This window comes from Dermacentor silvarum, chromosome 8 (genome assembly GCF_013339745.2).
Source record: "Dermacentor silvarum isolate Dsil-2018 chromosome 8, BIME_Dsil_1.4, whole genome shotgun sequence".
Lineage (NCBI taxonomy): Eukaryota > Metazoa > Arthropoda > Arachnida > Ixodida > Ixodidae > Dermacentor > Dermacentor silvarum.
Genome location: NC_051161.1, coordinates 20,674,899 through 20,701,629, shown reverse-complemented (window position 1 = coordinate 20,701,629; position 26,731 = coordinate 20,674,899). Strand labels below are relative to the sequence as shown.

The following is a 26,731-nucleotide window of genomic DNA, read 5'->3' as shown; positions in this document are numbered from 1 at the left end:
CACATAGTGTACATATGAAAACAGACTGCATTAAATGACTAGCCAGCCAACACTAACCATGCCTTAGGTTGAATAGGCAGGAAAACGTCACTTGCACAAACTTATCCAAGGGCCCTCACGAAGCTGTTGAGTCAAGCATAAATAAACCAGCTCCCTACCATGTATGGCTGTTTGCAACTGTCTGGACGCACAGACTCGGCGATGTTCAATAAAGTGGTATCTCGAAGAGTGGAAGGACCCTAGCAGAACCAAAATTTGACTTCCTATCTCTCTGTCAAGAGATATCAAGCATGAGATGCTAGTGCCATTCAATATGCACTAACATATATATTGAACCGACTCGCCATTCTTTCAATTTTTTTCTTTCACTCACTGATGGCTTATTCTGTTAGTGTCACCGCCATTATCACAATGCTTCTATGTGGGTGCATTTCTAAAGCACTTATTTTTAAAACGCAGCTTAGGCGCCTGTTCAAGCGGCGAGCGTCGGCGTTGTCCCTCGTAACCGAGAGAACGAACACAGCGAAGGATGAAAGCGAACGCTGAGCGCAGCGGGAGATGAAAGACGGCGATAGTGAAGAGAGCGTGAGAGGAGGAGGGTGCAGCGGAACCATGAGACGGAAAGCGTAGTGCCGCGCCAGACGGGCTTTGCGGCGACGATGGCTACGAGATGGCGCCAGAGTAGTGCGCCTCGTCTGTATGGAAACAAAGCGCTGCTGAGTGGAGGTCCGTCTGCGGCGGCTGGTGTGAATCAAGCCCACGCGGCAGTCGCGCCACACTTCGCTCTGTTTGCAACGGTCTGCACGAGACAGATTGTCCGCGCCAGCCAGTACATCGCGAAATGAAAACGTGTATACAGCTGCGCTCAAATTTCGCATTAAGAAGTACCGTAATCTTCGGTGATTTTTTTTTCTTTCCAAGTAAGTAAACTGCAATAACCTCGGTGGAAGATGAACTGATGTTAGCACAATACTCCAGCACACATTCTCTTATCGGTTTCTTATATTCTAGAGTGCGTCCCGCCGCCAACGACACGGCACTCCACCAATCGCAAAAAAAAAAAAAAAAAAAAAGCCAACCCGCCGAGGATGACAAGACCACTTTCGGCGTAGATAGCCCTGCCCATCAAAACGACGGCCAGCCTGTTACGAGCATCATCCGGGTTATAACAACGCGCAGAACGCCATGCAACACATTATCTGTATTTTCGATACATAGATTGAAGCATTGTGTACCTTAAGATACAAGATAAAGATATCGCAAAATCCATGAAGGCGCCCTCAGTCACTGGAAACCAGCAAACAGCGACAAGTGAACTTATTAGCGACCAGGAATATAACAATGCATCAACGCATGTGCAACCAAGTGCATTTTTCAACTTTAACGAACGGCTAGCCTCTATTTTCTTCAGAATATACAGGGCGCTTCTTAAGTTATGTTTAAAAATAGCCGTTTTGAAATATGACGATGGTTCCTACGGATACATTGCGTCAGTGGTGGCGACCACGGGGGTGTAGGGAGGGGGGGGGGGGGCGCTGACACGTGGTAATTAGTCGCTAATTAACAGAATATAATGAATTAACTTTTAAACTGTCAGTTTCAGCGGGCTCATAGTAATTGGAAAATTTAAGCGAGCTCTCCGTACAACCCATATCAACTTTTGGATCTGCCAAAATTAGATTATCCGCGGAACTGTGGCACAACGAAATTCAGCTATCAGAGCGCGCGAAACCGGAACTGGGAGACTGCAGTGAGCGCAAAGCCACGCCCCTCCAATTGACGTTCTGCTTACGTCACCCAGCAGCGCGCTGGCTGGCTGGCTGCGCGCTGCTGGGTGACGTAACAGAACGTCGCCTTCATGCATGACTTGAGGGCACGGTGTAAGCGTGCTGGGGCACGGCTTTGCGTTCGCTGCAGACTCCCAGCTTGTGTTTCGCGCGCTCGGATAGCCGAAATCCGTCGTAAAACCTGCTTGGTCGTGCCACAGTTCCGTGGGTAATCTCATTTTTTTTTTCCAGACCCAAAATTTCCAGATCCAGTTATATTTTCATGCCCCATATACTGAAGAGTGCTGATAAGAACTGTCCCAAAGTTATGCTGCTTCCAGTGTTCCGGATGGCCAGCAACTGACGAATCCTTGTAGGTGTTATACTACTACTACTAGTATACTACTACTACTACTACTACTACTACTACTACTAATAATAATAATAATAATAATAATAATAATAATAATAATAATAATAATAATAAAGCGCCTTTTGGTAGCTGCACGAAAAACGCGATTTACTTGATGCCTCTTTCTGTGTCAGTAGAGTAATCTGTGCACTCTGAATACATAAACGGTTTGCTCCTGCGAACCAGGAGCTCCTGCAGAGGCAGGAAACGGCGACTCGGGAAAGATGCAAGCGCACGTACATACGGCCGGACGGTGGCGTAATCTAAATTTAGGCTACCCGCTGCTCATCGAGAACCCGGCAGGCCAGCTATATAAACAATTGATACTTATCACAGCCACCCGCATAGAACTTCGCCAGACATAAGGCAGAGCCACTGCGCTGGCGTAATTCGTCTCGGCTCTCTGCCGCTGTTTTCGTGAGCGCGTCTTTGATAGACCGCAGTTTGCAGCATTTGATGGGCGTTACGAACGGGGAACTCTTGAGTTACGAGTTTTGGTACGTTTCATGGCCTGTTCAGGGTACGCCGATTATACAGGGTCCCCTACGGGTAATAGGAAGCAGGCCTTTGTTAAGGACTTACCTGTTCACTTAGTGCATAGTTTATTCCTGCGTGGCTCTGCGCAATTTTGTAGCTTTCGCTTGCGGGCCTTTACCGAATGTATGATGTGCGCTCGTCGTCCTGTATTTAAGCTTGTGCATTGTTTATTTAAGTGTAACTGTTTGCGTCATGTGGGCGGTATGCGTACTTCATGTGTATACATATACATTCATTTTGTGCGCCATTCTGACCAAGTATCGGAAAGTTAGAGGAGTTTATAGGCCACATGATGAAGTTAGGAAATTTGCAGGCGCCAGTTGGAATCAACTAGCGCAAGACAGGAGTAATTGGAGATAGCAGGGAGAGGCCTACGTCCTGCAGTGGACATAAATATAGGCTGATGATGATTAAAAATTAATTAAATTATGGAGTTTTTACGTGCCAAAGCCACGATCTGATTATGAGGCACGCCGTAGTGGATGACTACGGAAATTTGGACCACTTGGGGTTCTTTAACGGGCACCTAAATCTAAGTACACGGGTGTTTTCAGCATTTCGCCCCCATCGAAATGCCGCCGCCATGGCCGGGATTCGATCTCGCGACCTCGTGCTCAGCAGCCCAACACCATAGCCACTGAGCAATCACGGCGGGTAATGATGATGATTATGATGGGCCATATATTGGGTATCTTACTGGAGGCATGCAGGTTGGTGTAGTGGTAGCTCTTATGTATTGTAACCATCTAGCGCTCTGAAGCACCGAAGAGCGACAATTAAGAGTTTTAGAAGCCGGTCGTTCCCAGAATTACCTATGCCCGTTAACAGAAGCCGTATACCGCACAGCCCAGAAACAATATACTTACGCGAGCAGAGGTGTGTACATAAGTTTGCAGAAAACCGGTGGTCTACGTTACCTCGAATTTTGTTGCAAACTCTTAGCGCTGCGTATTGTTCTTGCGCCTCTGTCAGTCTTGCTTGAGACGTTCACGATATGTCACGTGTCCCGAATCATATTTGCTCATCGTACTATTACGCATTAGATGCCACAATAGATTTCGTTACTATATCTTCCGTTATGCTCTACTCACTTATCTCCGGAGCCTTTATAGCTCTTACATGTTCTGCGAAGACATTGTATACACACGCCTACGTTTTAAATAGCATCGGAAACAGGAGACTGAACAAATTACAGTGCCCTTGCCCTGTATAACAAACAAACAAACAAACAAACAAACAAACAAACAAACAAACAAACAAACAAACAAACAAACAAACAAACAAACAAACAAACAAACAAACAAACAAACAAACAAACAAACAAACAAACAAACAAACAAACAAACAAACAAACAAACAAACAAACAAACAAACAAACAAACAAACAAACAAACAAACGAATAAAACAGAAAGGCAAGCAGCCATTCATTCGGGGATGAAAAGAGAAGCATTATCTTTCGGCATGAACAGGCGGCAGAACTTCGGAGGCAATTGAACATGCCACGTGTGCTTTGGTCCCATATGCACTGCTCTCGGTGATGTGAAAGCGCTACCGCATGAAGCGCATTTTCGACGTATTTTCGGCGCCGCGTCATCAAGGCGTCGATTTCACATCGCGCGATAACTATGCTGTTACCACAGGCGAAGGTGAAGAAGGGCATTGGGCTGTGACAATTGATATTGCATTTCTTTTTTCTGGATGACAACAGGGCAAGTGAGCGAGACAACCAAACGAACGCATACGTATATATATAGTCTTGTTACTTCTTATCTTGTTAATTTGTGTCGCAATCATCTTGAAAAAAATTCTCGTGAGGTGTCTGTGGAGAATGGTCATGCGGCATAACAGCGCGCCATCGCTCGACGCTATGTAGGTGGACGCCGGGCGACGCCGCGTTGTAGATATGTCTATAGATATGTTTGTCGCTTTAGGACTACATTAAGTATAGGCACCGGTTGGCTCCTTAGCGGTAGCTTTCCAGAGCGAGTCCTTTGGATGCAGCTTCCGCACGATGAATCCTGACAGACCGCAGCCGACCATGCAGACGGTCGCTGCAATGCCGAGGTACTGGTAGGTCAACTTGCCTCCGACTTTTTCGAAACTCATTCCACCGATGAAGTTACCGGCGACGACACCTACGAGCAATGAGAGAAAGAAGAAAGCGTTTGGTCATTTAATGTGAAGATCGAAGCAGATGGACACTGAAGTTACGTGCCCTAATTGAATTTAGAGGACATATACATGTGCACGACGGTGCAGGTGTTTGTCTGTGGCGATCAAATCGTTACACATTGCGACGTGAAGATGGCGGGCAATTGAGCTGTAATCTCTTGTGCGTTAATTGTAATACGGGACCCGAAGACAAAGAAACACAGATTACGCGGAAAACTAGATGTGAAGGAGACGAAGAGGTATGTATGCAAACCAACGACGGCTGGCAAAGTTTTGTTCGGCTGCATTGAGGCAGTGAAAGCGACGCCACTAAGGAACAACCTTTGGTAGCAACTATAATTTTTTGACAACCCTCCTTATAAATATATAACGACACGTGTGGTAACACTTAGGTAGGTTCCGTCGCAAATTTCAGTGGGTTGTTGGTAAGAGAGCCACAAGAACGCTCATGACTGAGCACAATTAGTAGAACAGGTTGTTTATAAATTATATTGAGCCAGATGTGGGTTGTGTAGAGTCCCCTATTCTTGTCTCGTGTCGGGACGTCTCTGATATCTCTCTCGAGTGTCACATTCCATGCACAACACTTGCGTACACGGACACAAGAGCCACAGAAACACGAGAACACAAGTAAACATGTAAACAAGAATATCTGCTAAGTTAAAATAATAAGAACAAGAATAGGAGCACGAGGAATAACAAAATTACGAATAAATAGATGAAATGGGCCATTACCCGCTTTAGCAACTGTTTGACGTTCACGATTCCTCCAAGAATTGTATTATCGCGCGTGTAGCAATGGGTTGCATTTTTTTTTTCTGGTGGCTACAGACCCAAAGTGTTCCCTAAGGAACTATGTGGTTAGATTGGGTTACGCCATGTGATACACCACCGCATTGCTACAGTACGCTGCGGTCGTTATCACCGTTCGGCATGCGGCGCGCTCACCGCAAGATGTGTCGCCAGGAGTCAGATACGTTAACCGCATGTATCCGATGTGTCGATGGTGCCATCGGATGAGCGCCAGTCTTGGACTCGAGAGTGCCCAGGTATGGTTCCGACTGATAAGCCCTGATTTATCATTTGTTAATCTAAAAATGCGCTTACAGTTTACATGGTTACGCTCAACGCGCGCTGTAGCGCTGGCTATATCGCGTGTAAAACGAATTTCACAAATGGGGGCTTCTCCTCAGGAAGTGTCTTGTTGCAGAGAAGCACGCTTTACAGGTGTCCACGACATACGTGCAGACATACATACGAACATATTCAATACGCCATTTATACAGGCTAACGCTTCTGAAATTCGTCAAGTAGCCACTAAATAAGGAATTATGCGGATTCCACACACTGTGGAAATCTGTGGAGGCGAAGCCTTCTCGACAGCTTACATCACACTCTAAATGCCAGTCGTGGGCTCGAGAGTGCCTAGGTATGGTTCCAACTGATCAGCCTTGATTTATTAGTTCCTTCTTGGACATTATGCAGGAGACAGAGCTTCATAACCATGTATAACATTTACTTTTGATGCCGTAGGGCAAACTAGTGCAATAAAAGGAATATACTGGGGCGCTGTTCGTGTCGCGGTGCAGGTATAATTGCAAGTATACGCGGGTGTATGCATTGAGAAGAAGTACGAAATGAAGGCACTGATGTTTCACGCGTCTACACCTCTTGCAGCAAGTTCATCAATTATTCCTCCCAATCTAGATGTTGGTAAATGTTCTTTAGGGTCACACTGAACTATACAAACACCATAGTGTATGTTCGTTAAAAAAGCTCACAAAAGCTACTTGAATCATGTCACTACATATAGTTTATGTGCGCATGCGGACGTCGCTTGCAAGAAAAGCCAAAGCAATCATTTCACCAATTAAACTTACTACATCGATTATCTTCTTAGTTACAAACTTTACGGCACAAGTTCATATTAAAAAGTTGAAAGAAATCGCCATAAGAGCCTAGTTCTTGTTTTGAACATTTGAAAACGGCCATGCAAACCAAGATAATTTACCTCAAGTTATTTATTTTATTTACCTGATTACGCACGCAACAATGCGAAGCACAGCTCGCTGAGTAACCCTCCTTTTACGTATCAGGGCGGTGTAAAATGAAGCTGTGGTCGCACGTCCCTCTTACCACAATCTTATTTCCATTGGCGCTGTACTTAACTCCCCCTTCCCCAGTGCAGAGTAACCTGCCGGGATCAGCCTGGTTTACCTCCTTGAGTTTCCTTTATGACTTCTTTCTCGATCTCCGAGTGAATGCATAGTCACTTCAATCTACAACAGCAGGAGCGATACGGACCGCTTTATCGCGCTGTGTAACCCAGCTCCATTTTACTCCGCCACGCCACGTTAAAAGGAGAGTTGCACTGCGAGCCGGACTTTACAGTGCTGCGTGCATAAGTAGGTAAATTCAACAAATACTTTGGGGCCATTTATTTCGGCTTGCATGGGTGTTTCGAAATGTCGAAACACGAACCTATACATTTGTGGCGATTTCCTTCAACCTTCCAACATAAACTTGTGCTGTGAAGTTTGTAATTAAGACGTTAATTATTGTAAACAGTTCAATTGGGGAATTGGTTGTATTGATTTTTCTTGCAAAGGATGTCAGCCTGGGTGCATAATTATTCTTTAGTGAAGACGTTTGGTTAACTTTTGTGGGCTTTTTTTTTTTTTAAGGTGTTCGAAGCGAAAGAAAAACACACACCCACACACACTATGTTATAACGTATAATCCAGCGCCACTACGCAAGTGACTCCTCTCCAAACTCTTCACGATGATTTCAGAGCTGTTCTTCGTGCTTTCCCTCTCCGCGCCGCAGCAGCGCGAGATACACCCCGCAACTTCTATTAGGTGAGAATCAGTCTCACCAAACTCGCCAAACTCGAAGAAAGAGGCAAAGAAGCTACAAGGCCACATGCTACATTTGAGTGATTGCAATGCGATAAGCATTATCATAATCTGCTCAACCACAGCTGTGGTTGCACTGCCGGAAGGATCAGCCTGTGTTCCAAACCACATTAAAACCCCCCGAGTCCCCACCTCTGACTCCGGGATAAGTCCAGTTTTGAGTACGCAATTTCCGAGACCGGCCCAGTCCACTATTACTTCAGGATCGGCCCACTTTATACGGTGAGACAGCTCCCGCAAGGCGCACCGAACACCAGGAAGGTATGAAAAGGAAACTTCGCTTTAAAACAGAACAGCCAGAATATTCGGGGTGAAAATGGTTGCTGAGCTTCGCGAGAACAGAAATTGCCCAATTTTTAACGCTTCAGTGGTAGCACCGCCCCAGTTTCGACCACCAGGGGTCATAGTAAGTGCACCAAATTCTCAGCATACGGGTGCTTTTGCATTCCACAACATAAGATATGTCCCCATCCCCCAATGGCGGGTACCGTAAATCAAACCCGAAACCGTGTGTTCAAACGTCGCAGCTGCATTTGTTGGTACCATCTTTGGCAAAGCTGCGTTGCTGGCTGCGTCATATAGAGGAGGGTTTGACAGTCCTACCGATTTCTCTTCTCCCCATTTCCTTGTTATTATACATAAGTCTATCTATACGGATGTATTCATGGGTGTCGGCAGGATTTTGTCTTTGGGGAGGGGGCAACAAGTGCTGGTGTGGCTTGGGGGGCGGGCAAGTGCCCGTTTTGTGCCCCCCTGCCGACGCCCATGCATGTATCGGATTGACTTAGTTAAGCTGCACAAAAGAAAATTCAGAAAATAGATGATACTAACCGACTCCTTCGAAGCAGGCGTTGAGAGCGCACAGCACAGAAGCGGACGTGCCCTGGAGAGCGTTTTCCCTGGCGAAGACCGTCATGGAAGCAAACGCTAGCGGAAATGCCGCACCGCCGATGACGTCGATGATGAGCGCGTACCAGGGGTTGTTCAGGAAGGAGTAAGCGATCAGCTTTATCGCGGACGAGGCGAAAGACAAGCAGTACGAGGAGAAGTAGCCGATTCTAATCATGATTTTGTCAGCCACGAACAGGAGAGGTAGTTCGGCCAGCAGTGTCATGATGGCGAAGCCGAGACCAATGACCAGCTTGGGCGCGCCGATGTCCTCCAGGAACCAGGCATTGTAGGAGGCTTGCACGCCGAAGAACACGCCGGTGAAGCACGTCCACACGGTGAAGACCATAACCTCACAACCACCGAAGACGGTCCTGATGTCCTTGAAGAAACTCGACGACTGGGCGCCCATTCTGAGGCGCGGCGTGTGGTGCAGCACAACCATGTCCATCACGAGAAGTACGGCGAAAATGTAGAAGCCCGGTGTGTACCCGGCGCGGCCGTTCGTGGCTGTATTTGCCGCGTCTATAGCGATTCCCGCTATGGGGCTCAGGATGCCCCAGCTTATGGTTCCCCATATCCTCTGCTTGCCGAAGGTGTTCGCCTTGTCCCCGAGCTTTTCGCAGACGGCAGCGTCCGTGAGCACGAACACGCCGGCACCGGTCATGAATGAGATCGCGACGAACACGACGTAGACGCCGTAGTTGACCTCGTTGTCTTCCGCCTCGTAACACAAGCAGCTCAACCGGCACACCTCGACGGGGAAGGCACCAAGTACAGTCGTGTCGTTCGGCTGCAACAGCGAGCACATTCTGTCCGCGCTCGCCACTGAGACGTTGCCGTTAAAGACAACGTCCGTCTCCGTCGATGCGTTTTGAGAACAAGAGTCGAGGTTGCAAGGAGGCGCGAGTTCTGTGCAGTTAACGAACGGGTTGTCAAAAGTCAAGTTTGTCAGCGGGCAGTTGAGACGCGCCAGCGGAGGAAGCGGGGGGTCCCGCACACTTTTGCTGAAGAACACCATGCCGTTAGACACCAGCAGGGACAAGATGAGAACGAGAAGTATGGCGGTGACATTCTGCGTTTTGTCTGCGACGTAGCCGCCGATGGCCTTCACGAAGATGGCGCCGATGGGAATGAGGGCGAATATGTAGGCGATGTTCGACTCGGGTATTCCATTGCTTCGACCCACCGCAGCCAGGTACGGAAGAACGCAGGCTTGAGCTGCGTAACGCATCCAAAAGCAAAGAAGCCACCCTGTACGTGTGATTATACTCTCCTACTCCGACAACAAACTGTTTGAAACACACGAGTTTAAAAAGGACCCTCGCATAACTTGCTTAACGTGATTTTCAAATAATTTTCAGCCGAAACTAAGCTTTCGTCAAAGTAGCAGCATCATTCTAATGACAATGAGAAGACGCGAGATGTGTGAAGGTTCTTAGTCAATTTAAGAGCAGTAGAATTGAGAGAATATTAAGTTACGAGCTATTAATTACATACTGTGATTACGCTTCTTGCTGCGACTTTAATCTAGAGGAAGCCACCGCTCTATATCTATACGTAACAATTCCAAGTGAGCATAGAAGTCATTTTAACATATCGAGAAGGCGGAACTGCTACTGAACGTGAGACAATGTCAGACAGTTGCCAACGGGTGCAACTCGACAAGGTAAGCCGCCATCACTATACATAGGTGAGTGAGTGAGTGAGTGAGTGAGTGAGTGAGTGAGTGAGTGAGTGAGTGAGTGAGTGAGTGAGTGAGTGAGTGAGTGAAATAACTTTATTGAGGTCCCGAGAAGACGCAGGGGAGACCCCACGCGACCCGGCTAGTCACACGTAGGGACTAGCCGCACTGACACGCCGGAACAGGGCCTTGGAGACAGTTTTGTGAATCATAATTAAATTAGCTTTGTGGAGTGTTACAGCCAGCAATGTCGGGTCAGAGGGAGCAACTGGAACCACATCAGTGGGAATTAAGGTTTCCTAGTCAATGGGGGTAGTTTCAGTCGTCTCATATGCCCCAGCATTTACGCTTGCTGACAAAAGCTTTTGGAACTCTTGAGGGTAAATGTATCGCAAAGTGAACGGCATTTCCCGGAGGGGCGTTGTCAATGCCACCACACGTATTACAGAACCCTACTGAAGTTTCTGAAGGACTGAATGATGCGGTGTTTCAGCCATCTATACAATATATTGTGTTAACCTCTACGTGACAAAGCAGCCATCCTCGATTGAATTAAAGATATACACATATACTGTATATTCGTACTACTCTCTGCCACGCGTTTAATTTCCAGTGTTTGCTGTTAGAAGCTAATGGAAATGATGATAGTGTGGGTACTTTCCAGCTCCGTGGAGCAGAAAAAAAATATCCAGACCTCACTTATTCGAGATACTGCTATTAGCAGCTAAAGATAGCGTTCTGTAATAAAATAAAAAAGGTAAGTTTTGAATATCATGTCTATAAACACTTGTAGACCAGCCGTTGTACCGGCTTACACCATGCGGTTTACTCACCTGCAACGTACAGGAAGTAGTGTGCTTTAATGGGCAGCAGACTTCGATTGATGGAGGAAAACATAATGTTCACTTTTCCCGCAAGCCGCAGGGCATGCGGCTAGTCACGTACGTAGTTGTTGTCCAGTTGGTCGGCTGAGGTGTGAATGACAGCGGACTCGCGCCTATTTCCTAGAAGAGAAGGGGGTATAAAAGCGTGCACTAATGAAGCATCATTAAAAAAAAAAAGCAGAGCAACGTGTGTCTGCAACGCGGATGCTCATGAAGATAATGAAACTCAACAGGGCGAAGCTGTGTGCAATTATTTGTGACAGAGAGTGCGTGATTGCCCTTAAGCTATTCTGCGAGAAGGCCGCAAGAGTTCTATCTTTGCCTGCTGCGTCTGTAACAAAGAGAGACAACGGAAGGTGGTGTTCATTGTAATCGTGTCACGAAACATGGAAACAGTGACACGGAACTGCATTCGTATCTGCAAATATCATCCGCATTGCCAAACTGCACAGAGGGCTGTTGACATACGCCGAGAAAGTGCAGAGAACGTACCTACAGTACGTGTAAAAATGGTTGTGGTTTTGGAGATATTCAGTTCTAAGGAGTTTAGGATTTCCATGTGTAGCAATACTGTCTTTTAACCTGTGCTTAAGATTAATATAGGCGCAGGGATTCGTTCCAAGATAATTTACTTGGCGCTTAAATGATCCAAGAATATAAACTCATGTATTCGTCTCGAAGAGGTTCGCAAATTAATTAACTAAATATTCGCTTAGTTATGATATTAATCTCTCTCTGACCAGAATCAGGAGACTGGAAATGAGAGTAATTGTGCGGATATATAAATCAATGCCCACATAGAGAGAACGACGTCAAAGCAGTTCGCGGTAGATGTAACGGTTAATTTTCGTGTTAGACTAGCACTTTTCTTCTTCTTTCAGTGTCACAGTGCTTTATATCTTCTTCAGTGCGTAGCAAACACATGATAACGTCAAAGTGCTTGTAGTTAGCAAGCACACACTTTGCATAGTAATAGGAATTGAGAATGCAAAGACTGCTTCGTCAGTACAAGGCGTGTTGCAATTCTGTAATAAAGACAATCAGCTTATGTCTGTCTCTTCCCGCTAATTTCCCAGCACAAGAAAAAAAGAAGGGAGCTGGAAAAACTTGAGACGTGTCGCGTTGGAAATCTTGTGGGATATATCAGACGAATGTACAGTCTGTTTCACACTTAGGGGAAAACTCGGAGCGCATTGCAAGGCGCTCCGAGTTTTCCCGTAAGTGTGAAACAGACTGTACGTGTGTGCTGCTCATTCCCTTTGGGTTCTTAACATTTTTATTTTGCCCATGCGATTAAACTTACCTGAAGGGCTTATGAAGAGTAAAAGGGGGCATGAAATGGAAAGTAGCTGCAGAAGTGATGAATCAATGAGTCGTAGCCAGGAGTAGGCACAAAATTCAACTAGCGACAAGTCTGGCAGCTTCTGTTCTTTCAACGTAAGGCCGTCTCCGTTGCGCCAAATCTACAACTCAAGAAATATCCTTACCCATCATAAACACACACTAGAGAAGATGCTACTAATCCGTCAGGCACCACCACTTACGTTACCTAACAATGCTATCCAACATAACATTGAGCCCATACCGGGCCAACCGGTGTGTCAGCTATGTGGCTGTTGCCCCGGCGCACTGCATGCTTACCAGAAATGCCCCGGAGTTGGTCTCTTCTTCCCAAATTTTAACTTCAAACATTCCAGCCTACAGTCCCTACATCTGGAAGAGCTGGACTGCTCCAATGCAAGAGCTACGCCCGGCTCTATGACCACTGCTTGTGACAGATATAAAGCAAGTTAACGTGCTAGACAACCGGGTTCAGCCCCACAACCAGCTAGTGACTCCACTTCGACAGCGAAAGCTAACAATCGTTTAGAAATAAAGTCTCTCTCTTACCTGCTTGTCTCTTCATAGTCTGACAGTCCTTGCCGCAGATGTGTCACACAGCGTCGAAGGGCAAGTAGTATCATTATTTCTAACAAGTGATTTACTACTGAGAGTACTAAACCTGTTCGGACAGCAGCGACAGCGTCAATTCCCTAAATATGCACCAGTTTAAGTATCCACTTTAATAAAATAGGCAAACTAAACGTGACCAGCACCCGATATGCATTAATCTAGTACGTACCCTTGGTGTAATTATTGAGAACTAGCGACTGCACGTGCAATTTTGTCGCCAACAAATCTCTTCGATCCACGTGCAACAGCGACAATTCGAGACGCATAGTCTGACCAATGAGGGGTTTAGCTTACCCGTTCGGTCAGCCACTTTGCTGAAGACGCCGGGACCGTTGCGATTAGACAGCGGAGAGTCAGAGGTCGAGCTCGGGAATCTGCAGCTGCTAATTGCTTTACGATGCCGCCATTCTTATCAGGACAGCCTCGGCTGCCCAGAAACGGCTGGCTCATCTGTGGCCCTCAGTAATCACCAAAATGGGCGCGATATAGATGAGGGCTTTCGGAAGGAGTCGCAGATGGCGGCGCCAGCAAGAAGACGCCCTCCCGTATGCTCCCTCGGTGTCATGGCGCGTGTACGCGCGATAAGCGGCATCTCCCTTATCATCGCCCCTCTCGCCCCTCCAGGTTTACCCACTTTTGGTTAATTAAGAAATATGTAGTCTAATCTGGCGGCCAAGTGATACACCACGAGAGTGCGAAGTTCAGCTAGATGGTTCGAGGGGGACAATGTAAAGACACGATTCCTATGTGCTATAGAATGCTTGAATAAGTATTTTTTTTAGAAAAGGTGTAATTAACCTACACAGCTTAAACCGTTATAGCATATCGCCCACAGCACGGCTTCTGTTTCAGCAGAACATAAACAACGTGCCTCATTTAGTTCACCAAGGAGACTGTGCGCCTCGAATAACGCATGAAAATAGTGAGAAAAAAATCACCATTCAGTAAATAGTTTCAAAGCACATAATAATTAACCTACACGCCTCAACCTTTTGGTATATGTCACACATAACATATGGCCCCATTCCCTCCGAATATGAAACGCTTCCATTTCTGGTTCTGGGGTAGGGGCAATTTAGTTTAGCCGTTCGTTAAACCAAACACTTCAAAACTTGCTTCAAAACTTGCTTGAGCCGTGAGTTTCCTGCTGTTTCTAATTATTTAAACAAGAAATGTTTAACATCTTTATTATTTATGCAATAGTAACGCAAATTACTGCAGACAGACTTTCCCCACAGCGTTTATTCGCGTGAGACGCACTATACGCTACCGTCGTCTGTACACAGGTCGCCCTTGTCACCTTCGTATCTTGTAGCCCCGAGTAGGCTTGGCTGTCGCTTGATGCCATCCATTCAATTTTCGATTTCTGAAATCTTAGCTTACGCACTAACAGGACGAAATTACTGGCAACGCCAATGCATTTCGTGGCTGAATCTGGGGGTGCCTCGAAATTGCTCCTGAGTGGCTATTCTGTAAGAGTCCACCTAGTGGACTGTCCACTTCGGCTGTCGCCATTGGCTGCCGCTTCACGAGCGCGAAGGTGCCAGCCAGTCTCCTTCGCGCTCGTGAAGCGGCAGCCAATGGCGACAGCCGAAGGGGACAGTCCACTAGGTGGACTCTTACAGAATAGCCCCCCTGGTCTACAAAAAAAAAAAAAAAAAAAAAAAAAATGGACATGCCTTGAGTTATGATTGACTTTACTACCATTGTTGTAACATGTTATGACTAAAATAGATTATTAACGGTGTAGGATTAACAGTCAGATCAGCTGGATATATGAGGGGAGGGGGGAAGAAGGGGTCGCTTCCTTCTACCCCATTTCGCTTCCATATGCTTTAAGGAAGGTAAAGAAATGTGGTTAATTAGATAGCTCATTGGCGATTATGATATAATTTGAATGGGTGCAGTCGTAGAAAGTAAGTGTAAAGACTTTAAGTAAGAATGACTTATAAACACAATAGTTAAATAATAATTAATTCAAAATTATGTGATATTAGAATAAGAAAGGTATTGCTTAGATAAGAAAGTTGTGAATTTATCTTCTTGTGATGTACTACGTACCTTCCCTTCTATATGGCGCAGTAATGTACTTTGTAGAATTCGAAGTAACTGGACAGATTTGGCGCTCTCAGACTCCCCATGTCTAAGTAGGTGAGATGCATTTAGAGCATGCATATAGCTTTGTAGTACGATACATTGGCAGCTGTTTGGCATATGGTTTAATTCTGTTAATTTTTTTCGAAGTAGTACAATAGTTTACATTTTTAATATATTCATAGATTCAGACTATCTTGGTGGTTCATGTTGATTTAGTTTCTTTTGTGAATTATCATGGTGAAGTTACCTTGTGATCAGTGTTACAGCGCTCGAGAACTTGTGTAAAGTAGTGATATTTTCTGTTTCCAACATTCAGTGGGACAACATCCGAGAATCTACGTATTGGCCACTTAGCGTTTGAAATTACTTTCAAAATATGTATTTTCCTTACACAATTTTTGAATTTCAGTGTATGAGTAAATTAATGTTTAAGCGGCAGGTGATGGGGCAGTTGGTGTGTTAAAGGCTTCTTACTTTCCAGACTTGATGGGTCGTTTTGAAGACCCAGGCTTGGGATTAATCAAGTCTGAGACCAAAGCTTATTCCACAACTCATGCCACGAACGAAATGACGCATTTGAGCGAAAGTATTTTTTCCCCTGTAAATTTGCAGTACCACTCTGTCAGGCATTTGGCGGTTGTGAATCCTGTGAGCTACAACGTAACAAACTATATAGCGTAATCGTTGCGACATTGTTAGCGGCAGTGGCACCGTCGATGCTTCTTTCATTGTTTTCCACCAACCTCTTGATTTCGGGCGCATCCTTTCGTATCAGTGTACGTGCCATGTTTGAATCTGATCATCACCAGTGTCATATATACACGCCTTTTTAGTGCCATCGACGCTGCTTTCACAAGCATTGCGCGTTAAGAATTACACGCTAACATACCGCCATGAGGTCAAGAATAACCTCTGTGCGATGCACGTATTGTCATCCTCGTACAATGTCGCTTTTATCGGTACAGTATTGGTTGTTCTGGCCTCCGAAATGCGTGCACAGGCGCCACCGTTCACAAAGTCAGTGGGGAACGCAAATCCTTGTAGTAATTATCCAGCACTATTGTTCCGCAAGAACTCAGTGGTTAGCGCGTCCAACTCCCAAATGCACTTTGCTGCAGTGAGATAGGCTCAAATGCAAGTTGAGTATAAACTCAGTTTAAAGCACTAAAATTCCATGACAGTTGAAAAAAAAAAGAAGACAATTGGACTAAAAATGTCACGATGACATGGTTGCTCATTACTACCAGTCGATTCTAGTTGAAATCACTCTATCAGCCGTGGAAATTCGCTACATTACAAGCTTCGTTACAAATAGCACACAGATAACGAACGTAGTGCCGATGAACAACGTTCATGGGCACGACAGGCGTGTTTAAAAATACAGCACTGCCCTTGCATGCGTACTGACTGCAGGTGTATACATTCTTCACTTGCACGATGACTCATGAGAGGTCATAAAATGGAACATTCTTGAGATGAAATGGCAAGTCCATGAATTCGTTTCCAAAAGTTGCGTGCCACGTATGGTATAACGTTCCTGGCGCGTACGGAGACAGGAAGGGAGAGACTTGGCAAGAGAACGTAGCACATCAACATCCGCAACGCATGCATGACTCAGTTATTACAGAGACATTTTGTAAAGATGCAGCCTTTATCGAGGGCACGCGCGCAGTTCTAAGCTTACGCTCTGCAGTGAGATAGCATGTTGTCCAGTTTGTTGCCTGTTGGCGTAGTTTTTAAACTCGTGCCCTCTAAGAAGCAAGCATCACTCTCCCTCCGCTCACACAAGACATCCACTAGACTGTACACGCAGTGCATGGCTGCCCACGGGTTGTACTGCAATGTGTACGGAGGGGGAGAGGTTGCCCAATGAGAGGGAGAGGTTGTAAATACCCAAGACAAGCCACGTGAGCCGCATATTTGTGACCCTTCGCGTGGCATATTTAAACCTTGCTTGAACCCCCCCCCCCCCATCCCCACCTTACCCACTTCCCATCCTCCAAATGGCATTGTTCGAGAGCAATGGCACACATTCCGTCGAAAGACGAATGCGTGAATTGGAATGTGAATACAAGGTAAGAGTCCGTTGTACATGGCAGGTAATAAATGAAGATGGAAAACTGAACCAGTTGCTCCGGATACATGTTTCTATACGATGTACAGAACATGGGACAAAAAAAGCAACAACAACAACAAACAGGCTGATGCATCGTCCTGCCATGACACTGCTTCAAATCGTCATTTCTTGATCTCGCGCAGCTTTTCTAGCCATGTGTTCCACATCTCTGGCTATGTGCAAAGTGGCTTGTGGACATGTGACGCCTTGAGCTTAATTCGCTAGGGAAGTCTTGCAGCCGCACATCGAAAAGCTGCCCCATCGCTACTTGCTAGGCGGGTTTTCCACGAGCATTGCGCATTCAGGTTTTGGCGAAATGTGCGTGGTATCACAGTTTTCAGCAGGAGTGGATGCCTTGGGCTTCTCCGTTGTAACATCTGTCAATAACAAGAACATGTAAGTTAGGCGAAGCTTACATACAATCGCACAGCTAAGGCGTGTGATTACCGTATTCGTGAGCGGCTGTGCAGCGTAGGAGCAAGTAGCACACCGCAATGAGGAACGCGGCAGCCACTGACGAGAAGCCAAGGTAGCGGAAAGTCTGTCTCGCTCCGATCTTGTCTATGCTGAGTCCGCCTACCAAGCTGCCTGCTGCCGAACCTGTTCGAGATGAAAAGGGAGTAGTTGTCGCTGTTGTCATTTATTATGCTCCTTATGGGGCCCACCGAAATCAGTGGTGCTTCAATGTAAGAGCGGGGTGCTCGTGATACCGAAAATATAATTGGAGAACGCGTCCTCCCAATGACAAGCAATCCTTGTGAACAAAGCATTCGTTAACTCCACCCAAAACTCACAAACCTTCTATTCGGAAGTGCGCGTTCTGAATTTTCGATGCACGACTTTTAGCCGCTTAATTGTGGCATTGAGCTGATGACGACATGACGGTCTCTGTTTTGGCGAATGACAAACCGCTTTTACTTAAGCGAAGTTTTGTAAATTTCCCTGCTCGTGCTTGCAAAACGTTTTACGTAAGAACATTTCCTCATTGGCCGGCGTTCGCGCGACGGCCACTCATGATAGCGACCATGATATGTCAAGTGGTCGTGATCGTGACCGCGACACCAGCTTCTTCGTTTGGATTAAGTCACCTGGAATGTTTGACACACGTGACCGAATGAGATTTCGGGTGCCCTGGCGCAGACAGGTTTCCTCTCTTGAGGCAGAAACCAATTTCAGAGCGAGCTGCAAAGCCGCGTAACAAGCATGCTTACCGTGGGCAACGACAGGTTGAATGTGAGAAGGCGCCGTAAACTTAAGAAATTATTTTACATGACGGTGGCAACGATGGTAACCGTAACATTATAACCGTTACACTATGCCTAAATCATCCCATAATATTAACACGCAGGTGTCTGCTGAAAGGACAAAGCGCGAATATTTAAAACAAGTGCTTACTGCACTTGGAAGGCAGAAATAATGTAGGTTGATTCTTACCAAGACCGTCGTAGTTGGCTCCGAGGATGCAGACCATGGAGGCGGCTGTTCCGGGTCTCGCCTTCTTCTTGGCGAACACAGCCATCGCGGCGTACACCATCGGGAAAATGGCTCCTCCAACGATGTTCACGGCAAGCGAGCCCCAGACGTTCCGCAGGAAGGAGTACCCAAGGGCCTTGCAGGCGAACAGAAGGAACGCCACTGAGTAGGAGTAGAAGTACCCGATCTTCTTGAGTATGTATGTGGAGAGGAAGAACAGTACGGGCTCCGCGCCAAAGCACTGAACTGTCTTGGTTAGGCCTATAAGGAACGTGGGTGTTCCCAAGTCCTCCAGGAACCACGTCTCGAAAGCGTTGAGAAACCCTATCATGGATCCCGCCAGGAATGTGAACAACGTGAAGAGCAGGATCTCAGAGCTTGACAAGAGCCCCGCGATGTCTTTGAAGAAGTTGACGGAGACTTCGGCGACGTGCATCCTAGGCATGGCAAGGATAAGGATCATATCTAGAAGCATGGCACCTGCGAATACGTAGAAGCACGGCCTGTAATCAGTGACTGAGCTTTCACTGCTGGCTACGTCCACCAGGTACCCTATCAGCGGCGACGTCATGCCGTAGCTAAGGGTGCCGAAAAGGCGTTGTCGGCCAAAGACTTCGATGTCCGAGCCCAGTGCGTTGCTCACGGCGGCGTCACCAACGTTGTTCAGCGCTGCGGCCAACGCGAAGCCGAGAATAGCGAACACGGTGTAGATCCAGAAGTTTGGGTTATTGTACAATGCAGCATCGCAAGAACACTTCACCTCGCCTGGAACGGCGAGGGAGTCGTTGGATAGAAGGTTATACTTGAGAAGATCCTTACAGGGTTTGGACGCGTTGGCCAGCACTATTTTGTTGTCGGTAGTCAGTCGAGCGCTGACTCCTTCCCACACGTGTTTCTCCGAAGACAACACACAATATATGGAATCGCTTCCACTGGAAGAGCACTGTTGCGACCCCGAAGTCCCGGTGACATCGAACACCTCCAATGAACAACTCAGATTGCCCTTGTACGTTGCGCCATCAGATATGGCGCTGGGGCAGAAGAAAGCGACACCGTAAAATAGAGTGCAGAGAACTTGCAGAACGAGGATGACGGCAGTGATGTTTCGAGTTCGGTCGATTATGAAACCGCATACGGGCTTGAAAAGGACGGCTGTGAGTGGCATGACGGTGAAGATGACCGCCATTGTGGCGGGGCCTATGCCGTTTCGTCGTCCCACGACGGCGATGTATGGTCCCACGCCAGCTTCTCCTACAGGAAAACAAACCATGACACGTTGTTACACACCCCGTGAACGAGGCACCAACACCAGGCAAAATTCTAAAGCCGACTTATCAGCTTCCGAAAATAACCCCAGAAAGCAAGGACAATTAATAAGGGTCCATTTTGGTGCGCCAGCGAACGCCGGTTGTGGTCCAAAGACTGAGTCAGAGCCCAGAGTTGTCAAAACATAACAAAATATATTCGTCAAGTAAGGCAGTTACACACATACGCACTTCGGTTAGGCACAACATAATGCGATTCAGATGGGTGTTAACAAACTCTGGAAAACAATTCACGACAAGCACTAAGAGTCTAACGCGTGCTGTACAGAATGAATAGGAACACAATTAAAGGGTCCACTCGTATTCACCCGTGCTGGTCTTGAGCCGTATGATCTTGGCGTAGCTCGAGGCAAATCTCGAAGAAGGAACTACTTCCGGAAATGCAGACGCTCAAGAACTCGTCGACTAGTTGGCCGAGGAATCCCCTTCTTCCGCAGACAGTCAGTCTTCACGTCACATCTCTTCAACGGCGCGGTCTGATCCCCCTACTGATTCCCGCACGACGCGTTTATTGCCTTCGCTGGCGCTTCTCGAACCTTCTGACGGAGTTGTGGTCCCGTAGCATGAAGAAAGCCTGGGAATCTTCCAGATATTTCTCGCGTTTTTTGGCCACGGTCGTCGCAGCGTCGTCAAGGAGGGTGGTGACTCATCCGTTAGCGCACGATCGGGCTGTCGCACTCCTCTCTCTCTGCTCGCCGGGTGGGAGGGTGTTCCGGCTCTCTCTCTCTCTCTCTCGTTACCGTAACCTTCGCGTATCTTGTCGAAGCTTCTAGACTCCGTTGATCGCGTCGGCTGTCTGTGGCGTATGCGCTCTCTCCCTCTGTCGAAGCTGCCGCGGGGCCGACGTGCTCTTTCGGTAATTCTCGGCGCGCGCTTTAATTATTCGCACTTTTGTGACACTGGGAATCAGTCGGGGATCAGACCGCGCCGGTGACGAGATGTGACGTGAAGACTGACCGTCTGCGGAAGAAGGGGATTCCCCGGCAAACTAACCAATGAGTTCATCGAGCGTCTGCATTTCCGGAAGGAGTTCCTTCTTCGAGATTTGCCTCGAGCTACGCCGAGATCGTCTGGCTCAAGACAAGCACGGGTGAATACGAGAGGACACTTTGTGTTCCTATTCATTCTGTACTGTACGTGTTGAACTCTTAGCGCTTGTCGTTAATTGTTTTCCAGAGTTTCTTAACACCCATCTGAATTGCATTGCGTTGTGCCTAACCGAAGTGTATGTATGTATGTAACTGCCTTATTTGAAGAATATATTTTGTTGTGATTTGACTACTCTGGGCTCTGACTCGGTCTTTGGACCACAACCGGCGTTCGCTGGTGCACCAGAAGGACCACTTATTAATTGTCCTTGCGTTCGTGGAGTTATTTTGGGAAGCTGATAAGTTGGCTTTTGAATTCAGCCCAGCGATGGCGCCTCGTTCACGGGGTGAGTGACACACGTAGAAATTTAACCTGTATGTCTCGTGAAGTCGTGGTAACGACACAAACACGTTAAAAATGTAATTTTGAGGCACACATCAGGTGGACGCACCATGAAAATTGGACATCACGTTGTCTTCAATTGACAGCCCAGGAACACGATCGCAGCTGACGGTTTCACATCAGTATTCGTTAGCAGAAAGGTGGAGCGGTGGCGTCGGCTGTGCTGCCATATTTTGCTGTCTACTCTATACCGACGCCTCCCTTTTTCATTCGTCTTTATTCGCTGTCTTTGGTCCTTCTGCGTATTTACTTTGTTCGCCGCCTGATACGGCCCTTTCTTGCAGAAGCGCTGAAGAAAGATTCCCCTATACGGCTAAAATAATAAAGTTCTCGCGATAATATCTCTTCCATTCCCGATCTTTACGCTATATATCTGTTAGCCTATGTGGCCGCTTGTGCCTTGTCTGAAAGATGAATGCTTCATTGTGTATGAGTGTGGGTGCTGTTGCTGAGAGCTTCCGCTCCGCCTGCTGCGGCGGCCACATTTGGATGGAGGCGAAATGCAAAAACGCCCGTGTGCTTGCATTGTAGTGCACGTTAAAGAACCCCAGGTGGTCAAAATTAATCCGGAGCCCTCTACTACGGCGTGCCTCATACGTAATCAGAACTGGTCTGGCACGTAAAACCCCAACTTTCCTTCCCCCTCCTGCTCAACTTTCTGCCCCCTTACCCTTTCCTCTCTCCTCTTCCCCAGTGCAGGGTAGGCAAACAGGCTCGGGCTGGTGAACCTCCCTGCATTTAACTCATTATCTCTATTTCTCTCACTTTACCGACCTGCAATGAATAGAAAGTAGTGCAACTTGAACGGCAGCAGCTTGCGGTTCACGCATGCCGGAAGCCAGGAGAAGGTCGCCGCCGGCAGCAGTGGAGTTGTGTTCTGCTTCCTGCGTCATGACGACAAAAGTAGGTTCGCGTGCATACGCTTCCTGCTTGTGCCGAGGTCACGAGAACAAGCCTGTGTTATTGGGGCTTAAATAATCTAAATCTCTCCGAGTCTCATTATGTTAACGAAAGCGACTTTAGCTGCTGCTTATGCTGTGGTTTAATCATGCAGACAAGCTCCGGCGTTGCCTCGTTTCTATCTTTGTATTTTTTTTTTAATTTTTGGTGGAAAGAAAAATGTTGGTCATGCTATTTAAATAATTATGGCGGCTATACATCTAAATGTCTTCGTTTATGGGGCTCATCAACGCCAGCGCACACAGTTGTTGCATTTGACACCCTGCTGGAATTGACAATGGCGCAGGGTGATGGCTTTGAAGAAAAGTCGGCTTTTGAACCTGTTGATTGTGACTAACGTGGATGTTAGGCTTGTAATAAATACCATGTCAACGAAAGACGTATTAAAGTAAATTATGTTTAAGGTATACACAAACAAACAAAATAATATTTTCGAGCTATAGTCGCGCAGGTTGCCGGAGTTATTGCCGCTGTTAATATTAAAGTTAACGTGCACTTGACAACGTGCTCAACGTTGCAAAAATGAACTTATTTACAAAGAGCTGCTATGCAGCGGTCCAATCGGGTTGGCAAGCTAGAGCTTATATCTCTAAGGAAGTTTATTTTTTCATCTTGACGACATGTTCACATAGAATGCGTCAGTTGTAAAGTGCAAGCAAAACCTTTTTCCCGCACCAACACACTTGAATACACGTGCCCTGCTCTCCGCTTAAAAATGACAAGGCAGCGACGCAGGTGCTGGCTGCGCCATGTACGGCGACGATATGCTTCTCTTGCGATGGTTCGTGATAAAGATAAGCATAACCAGGCGGTGCGTACACCAAGCTAAATGCTCTGTTCGTTCATACGCGGCCCTTTTGAGAGCCCCGCATCAAGGTGAGCAATTCGGTATAAAAATTGGGTATGCCACGTCCTTTTTCACATGTTTTGAGAGCTTTCTTTAGGACGCAGGAAAAAAAAAAGGTTATATAACAACTAGCGCACCAGCCTCAGTCGTACCCACTGCAGGTTGACAGGTCAACGGAACATCTGTCTCTAAGTTTCGACCGCACTGTCGAGTACTAGCAGAGTATTCAGAACGGTATGAACGGCACCACAGATCAGTAATGCCCGCTGAATACAGGCAGAGAAAATAACGTAATTTTTTTTCAACGTTATCGGTAAGCTGATGCTTATGAATCGGGAATGTTTCCCACTCCCACGCATCCGAGTTCTTCGGCTGATGCCATTCTCGCGGTACAGCTCGAGAATGACTACTTGTTTGAGGTAACTGCACTTTTGACTTCTTCCAGTGGCTTACAGTCTGTTGCACATACATCTTGCACATGCACACATAATGACTCTGGGTTAACCAATAGACGCTTTTCATAATTCGCTAGTGCCATTCTCAGCGGTCATCCTTCAAATGAACATGAAGTGCTAGCTGCACGGGCTGAGGCTTGTCTACTTCGCATGGTTTCCTTCCGAAAGCCACGTCTACATTTTCCATATCACATAATACAAGTACACTGCGCTTGTACAGGCTGTTTGCAAAAATGGTGACGCCGCCTCGCAGGAAAGCTAGCTTTGCAACTATGAAAAAAGCCTATTTTTCTTAGCGCGCAAGACAATGGGAACCCATATCTATTGGATTTGTTCCGAGGGACGCCGACGAGCCTCTGGACAAATCCAAGCGGGTCAAGAACCAATAACAACTATCTCTCGAAGGAAGTGTATGCGCATTTAATCTTACGCTCGCATTCACAACATTAAAGAAGTACTTTAGTCATTGAAGTGATGAAAATATGGCCATTGTGCTGCACGACATATATATATATATATATATATATATATATATATATATATATATATATATATTATCGTACAGCATAATAATCTTTCAAGAGTGTGGCATGTTGCCTTAGACAAAAATATCTAAGAGGAAGAAACAAACAGATAGATATACGCGCGCAATGTACGGACTATAGCTGCACAAGGTGGTGACCGTGAAACAAAGTGAAGGAAAACAACCAGCTACGTGTCTAGCATGCCGATCACAGAGTGAAGCCCAAAGAAGCGAGACTATACAACACAGTAACGATTGCTTTCCGCTGTATACCCGAACTTTAGCATCAGAAAGCGCACCAACAACCGTGCGTTTGTTGTAGTGACATTGTCTGTATTTCACCAAACGAGTACGCACGTGCTTGTTGCCTCTAGAACGTGCAGCGAGCCGCTCCGCGTTTTCTTGTTAGCCCTCCAGAGATTTGCGCGCGCACTGTCACCTGCAAGTGATTATCCGTAATATTTTGCACACGACTCGATTTCCTTCTTGCAGCGTGATCCGATTGGTTAGTACAGTGCGAATGCCTGCCACTAATCTATTACATGCGCTCATCACCAAAGTTAACAGCAGATCTGTAGTAGCTTCCAAAAGCAGCGTTGCTTCGATAACGCCTACAAGACCCCGTCGCACTTGTTCTAACGGAGGGCACTTCGCAGTGTTTTGCAGTTCGAGCAGTATATATAGTTAGTGTACGACCGAACGCGTTCACTAAGAACAGCGAACCACCACGGAAATTAAATGTGTTCAAATATATTTTGAGAAACAATCTTTGAGTGTTGCGATTGCAGAAGTTCAAAAAAGTGAATTTTAATGACCCGAGAAACTTTTCCAAATTTAAAAGAAGGCTAACCTTGCGGGCCTGCTTTCGCAGCAGCGATCGGCATGCCGTTACCGCACCATCGTGAATGCATGAGCAGTTTTTGCTGACAGATTTCGCTGATATGTGCTTTGTTATGCGTTGCTACGATGTATAGGACACGTGATACAGTTCTTGAAACTACAACTAAAGCGGTGAACGTTTTTTGTTATTTACGTATGCCACGTTGCTGTCCACATTGGCGTAAGTTTAAGGACGGTGTTCACAGTTAATTGTCCCTTGTATACACAGATAGAACATAGTGCAAATAACACTTGAGGCTGCTCCGTTCTACAGAGGCAGCCACGCGTTGCATCGACGTCTCACGCTTTGTGATGACTAAGGGGCGGCGGAGCACCGCGATCGTTGGTGTGATACTTCTAACTCATGTCATCGTGCTGCGTGCCTGTAACTTCGCTCTTCAACAGCGGCATCTCCGTGTAGAACCGAGCGCCTAGAGGAACTTAGGAAACGCTTCGTCAAAAAAGTACACAGGCCACATACTATGTAAAAACTTAGCCCGATATGTACAGTGGGGCTTTCGTTGTACCCAGAATTCTATGAAGATGTGTATGCGGCGAGAGACTGTGAGACGTTGGTAGAATAAAAAGAGCACCACAGGAGCGCCACCACATCGCATATAAAAATATATTTAGAAATGGTAGACAAGCTACAAAATATTTACAGGTATCTTGCTGACTACATTGCCTCCGTATAGAATTTTTGTTTTGACTGTACTTAAATGATACAGCATGTAAACGCCCTGCAGAGAACAATGTACTGTAAGTGTAAATCCCACCAACAGTCCACTTCGAGGAAAAAAAATTAAATAAAATAAAAGCTGCACCAACTTACCAGTGGTCGGTGGACGGTTTGTCCGCCTTCGCGACCATATCAGAAGAAGCAGATCCCGCCGCGTTGGAGTCTAGAACCATTATGAAGTGGTGGCTGTTGGCGCTTCACGAGCTTGTCGTTTTAAAGCGAACGCACGTGTGCGGGCAGGCTGCAAGAGCGGCACAACCCGCCCGTTGCCGCGAGCTCAAAAAACACTCGACGCGTTGCACATGAGGCGACGCCTGCTTTGGCTTCTGTGTCTTCCTTCTTTTTGTATTTTCAATTCTCACGCAGACATCGCCCTTTCCTGCTCACGTTCTCTTACACCTTTTAAAACTCCCTTCGTGTCCGACTTATTTCTTGTTCTCTGGTGCGGCAGTATACACGATGAGGATGCTGAAATGATTGCTACAAGTTATTCAATATATGCCAGCGCTCGAGGAAAGAAATAAGCCTAAGCTCACAAGAAAACACGCGTTGTTTCACTTGCCACCACTACTCGTTGCCCTCGCTATAGGAGCGGATAGCTGACGTTTCAAAG

At 46.6% G+C, this 26,731-nt stretch overlaps 2 protein-coding genes across 4 annotated transcripts; both read right to left on the bottom strand.

Annotated features, from left to right (window-relative positions):
* Nucleotides 1-4,169: 4,169 nt before the first annotated feature.
* Nucleotides 4,170-13,631, bottom strand: LOC119460756 (major facilitator superfamily domain-containing protein 6-like). Of its 3 annotated transcripts, none has more exons than XM_037721838.2 (4): nucleotides 13,508-13,631; nucleotides 11,210-11,380; nucleotides 8,636-9,913; nucleotides 4,170-4,851 (listed from the first exon to the last, which is right to left on the bottom strand). In XM_037721838.2, the coding sequence occupies exons 2-4, from the start codon at nucleotides 11,271-11,273 to the stop codon at nucleotides 4,655-4,657; spliced, it is 1,539 nt and encodes a 512-aa protein (XP_037577766.1). In that variant the 5' UTR covers nucleotides 11,274-11,380; nucleotides 13,508-13,631; the 3' UTR covers nucleotides 4,170-4,654. The 3 variants fall into 3 exon arrangements, with proteins under 3 accessions (XP_037577766.1, XP_049528274.1, XP_037577765.1); XM_049672317.1 differs by lacking the exon at nucleotides 13,508-13,631 and adding an exon at nucleotides 13,383-13,503 and having other exon boundaries at nucleotides 11,210-11,373; XM_037721837.2 differs by lacking the exon at nucleotides 13,508-13,631 and adding an exon at nucleotides 13,151-13,481.
* Nucleotides 13,632-17,321: 3,690 nt separating this feature from the next.
* Nucleotides 17,322-26,433, bottom strand: LOC119460755 (maltose permease-like). Its single transcript, XM_037721836.2, has 5 exons — nucleotides 26,212-26,433; nucleotides 22,490-22,599; nucleotides 18,861-20,150; nucleotides 17,874-18,026; nucleotides 17,322-17,803 (listed from the first exon to the last, which is right to left on the bottom strand). Exons 1-5 carry the CDS (start codon nucleotides 26,289-26,291, stop codon nucleotides 17,691-17,693), a joined length of 1,746 nt encoding a protein of 581 aa, XP_037577764.2. The 5' UTR covers nucleotides 26,292-26,433; the 3' UTR covers nucleotides 17,322-17,690.
* Nucleotides 26,434-26,731: the final 298 nt, after the last annotated feature.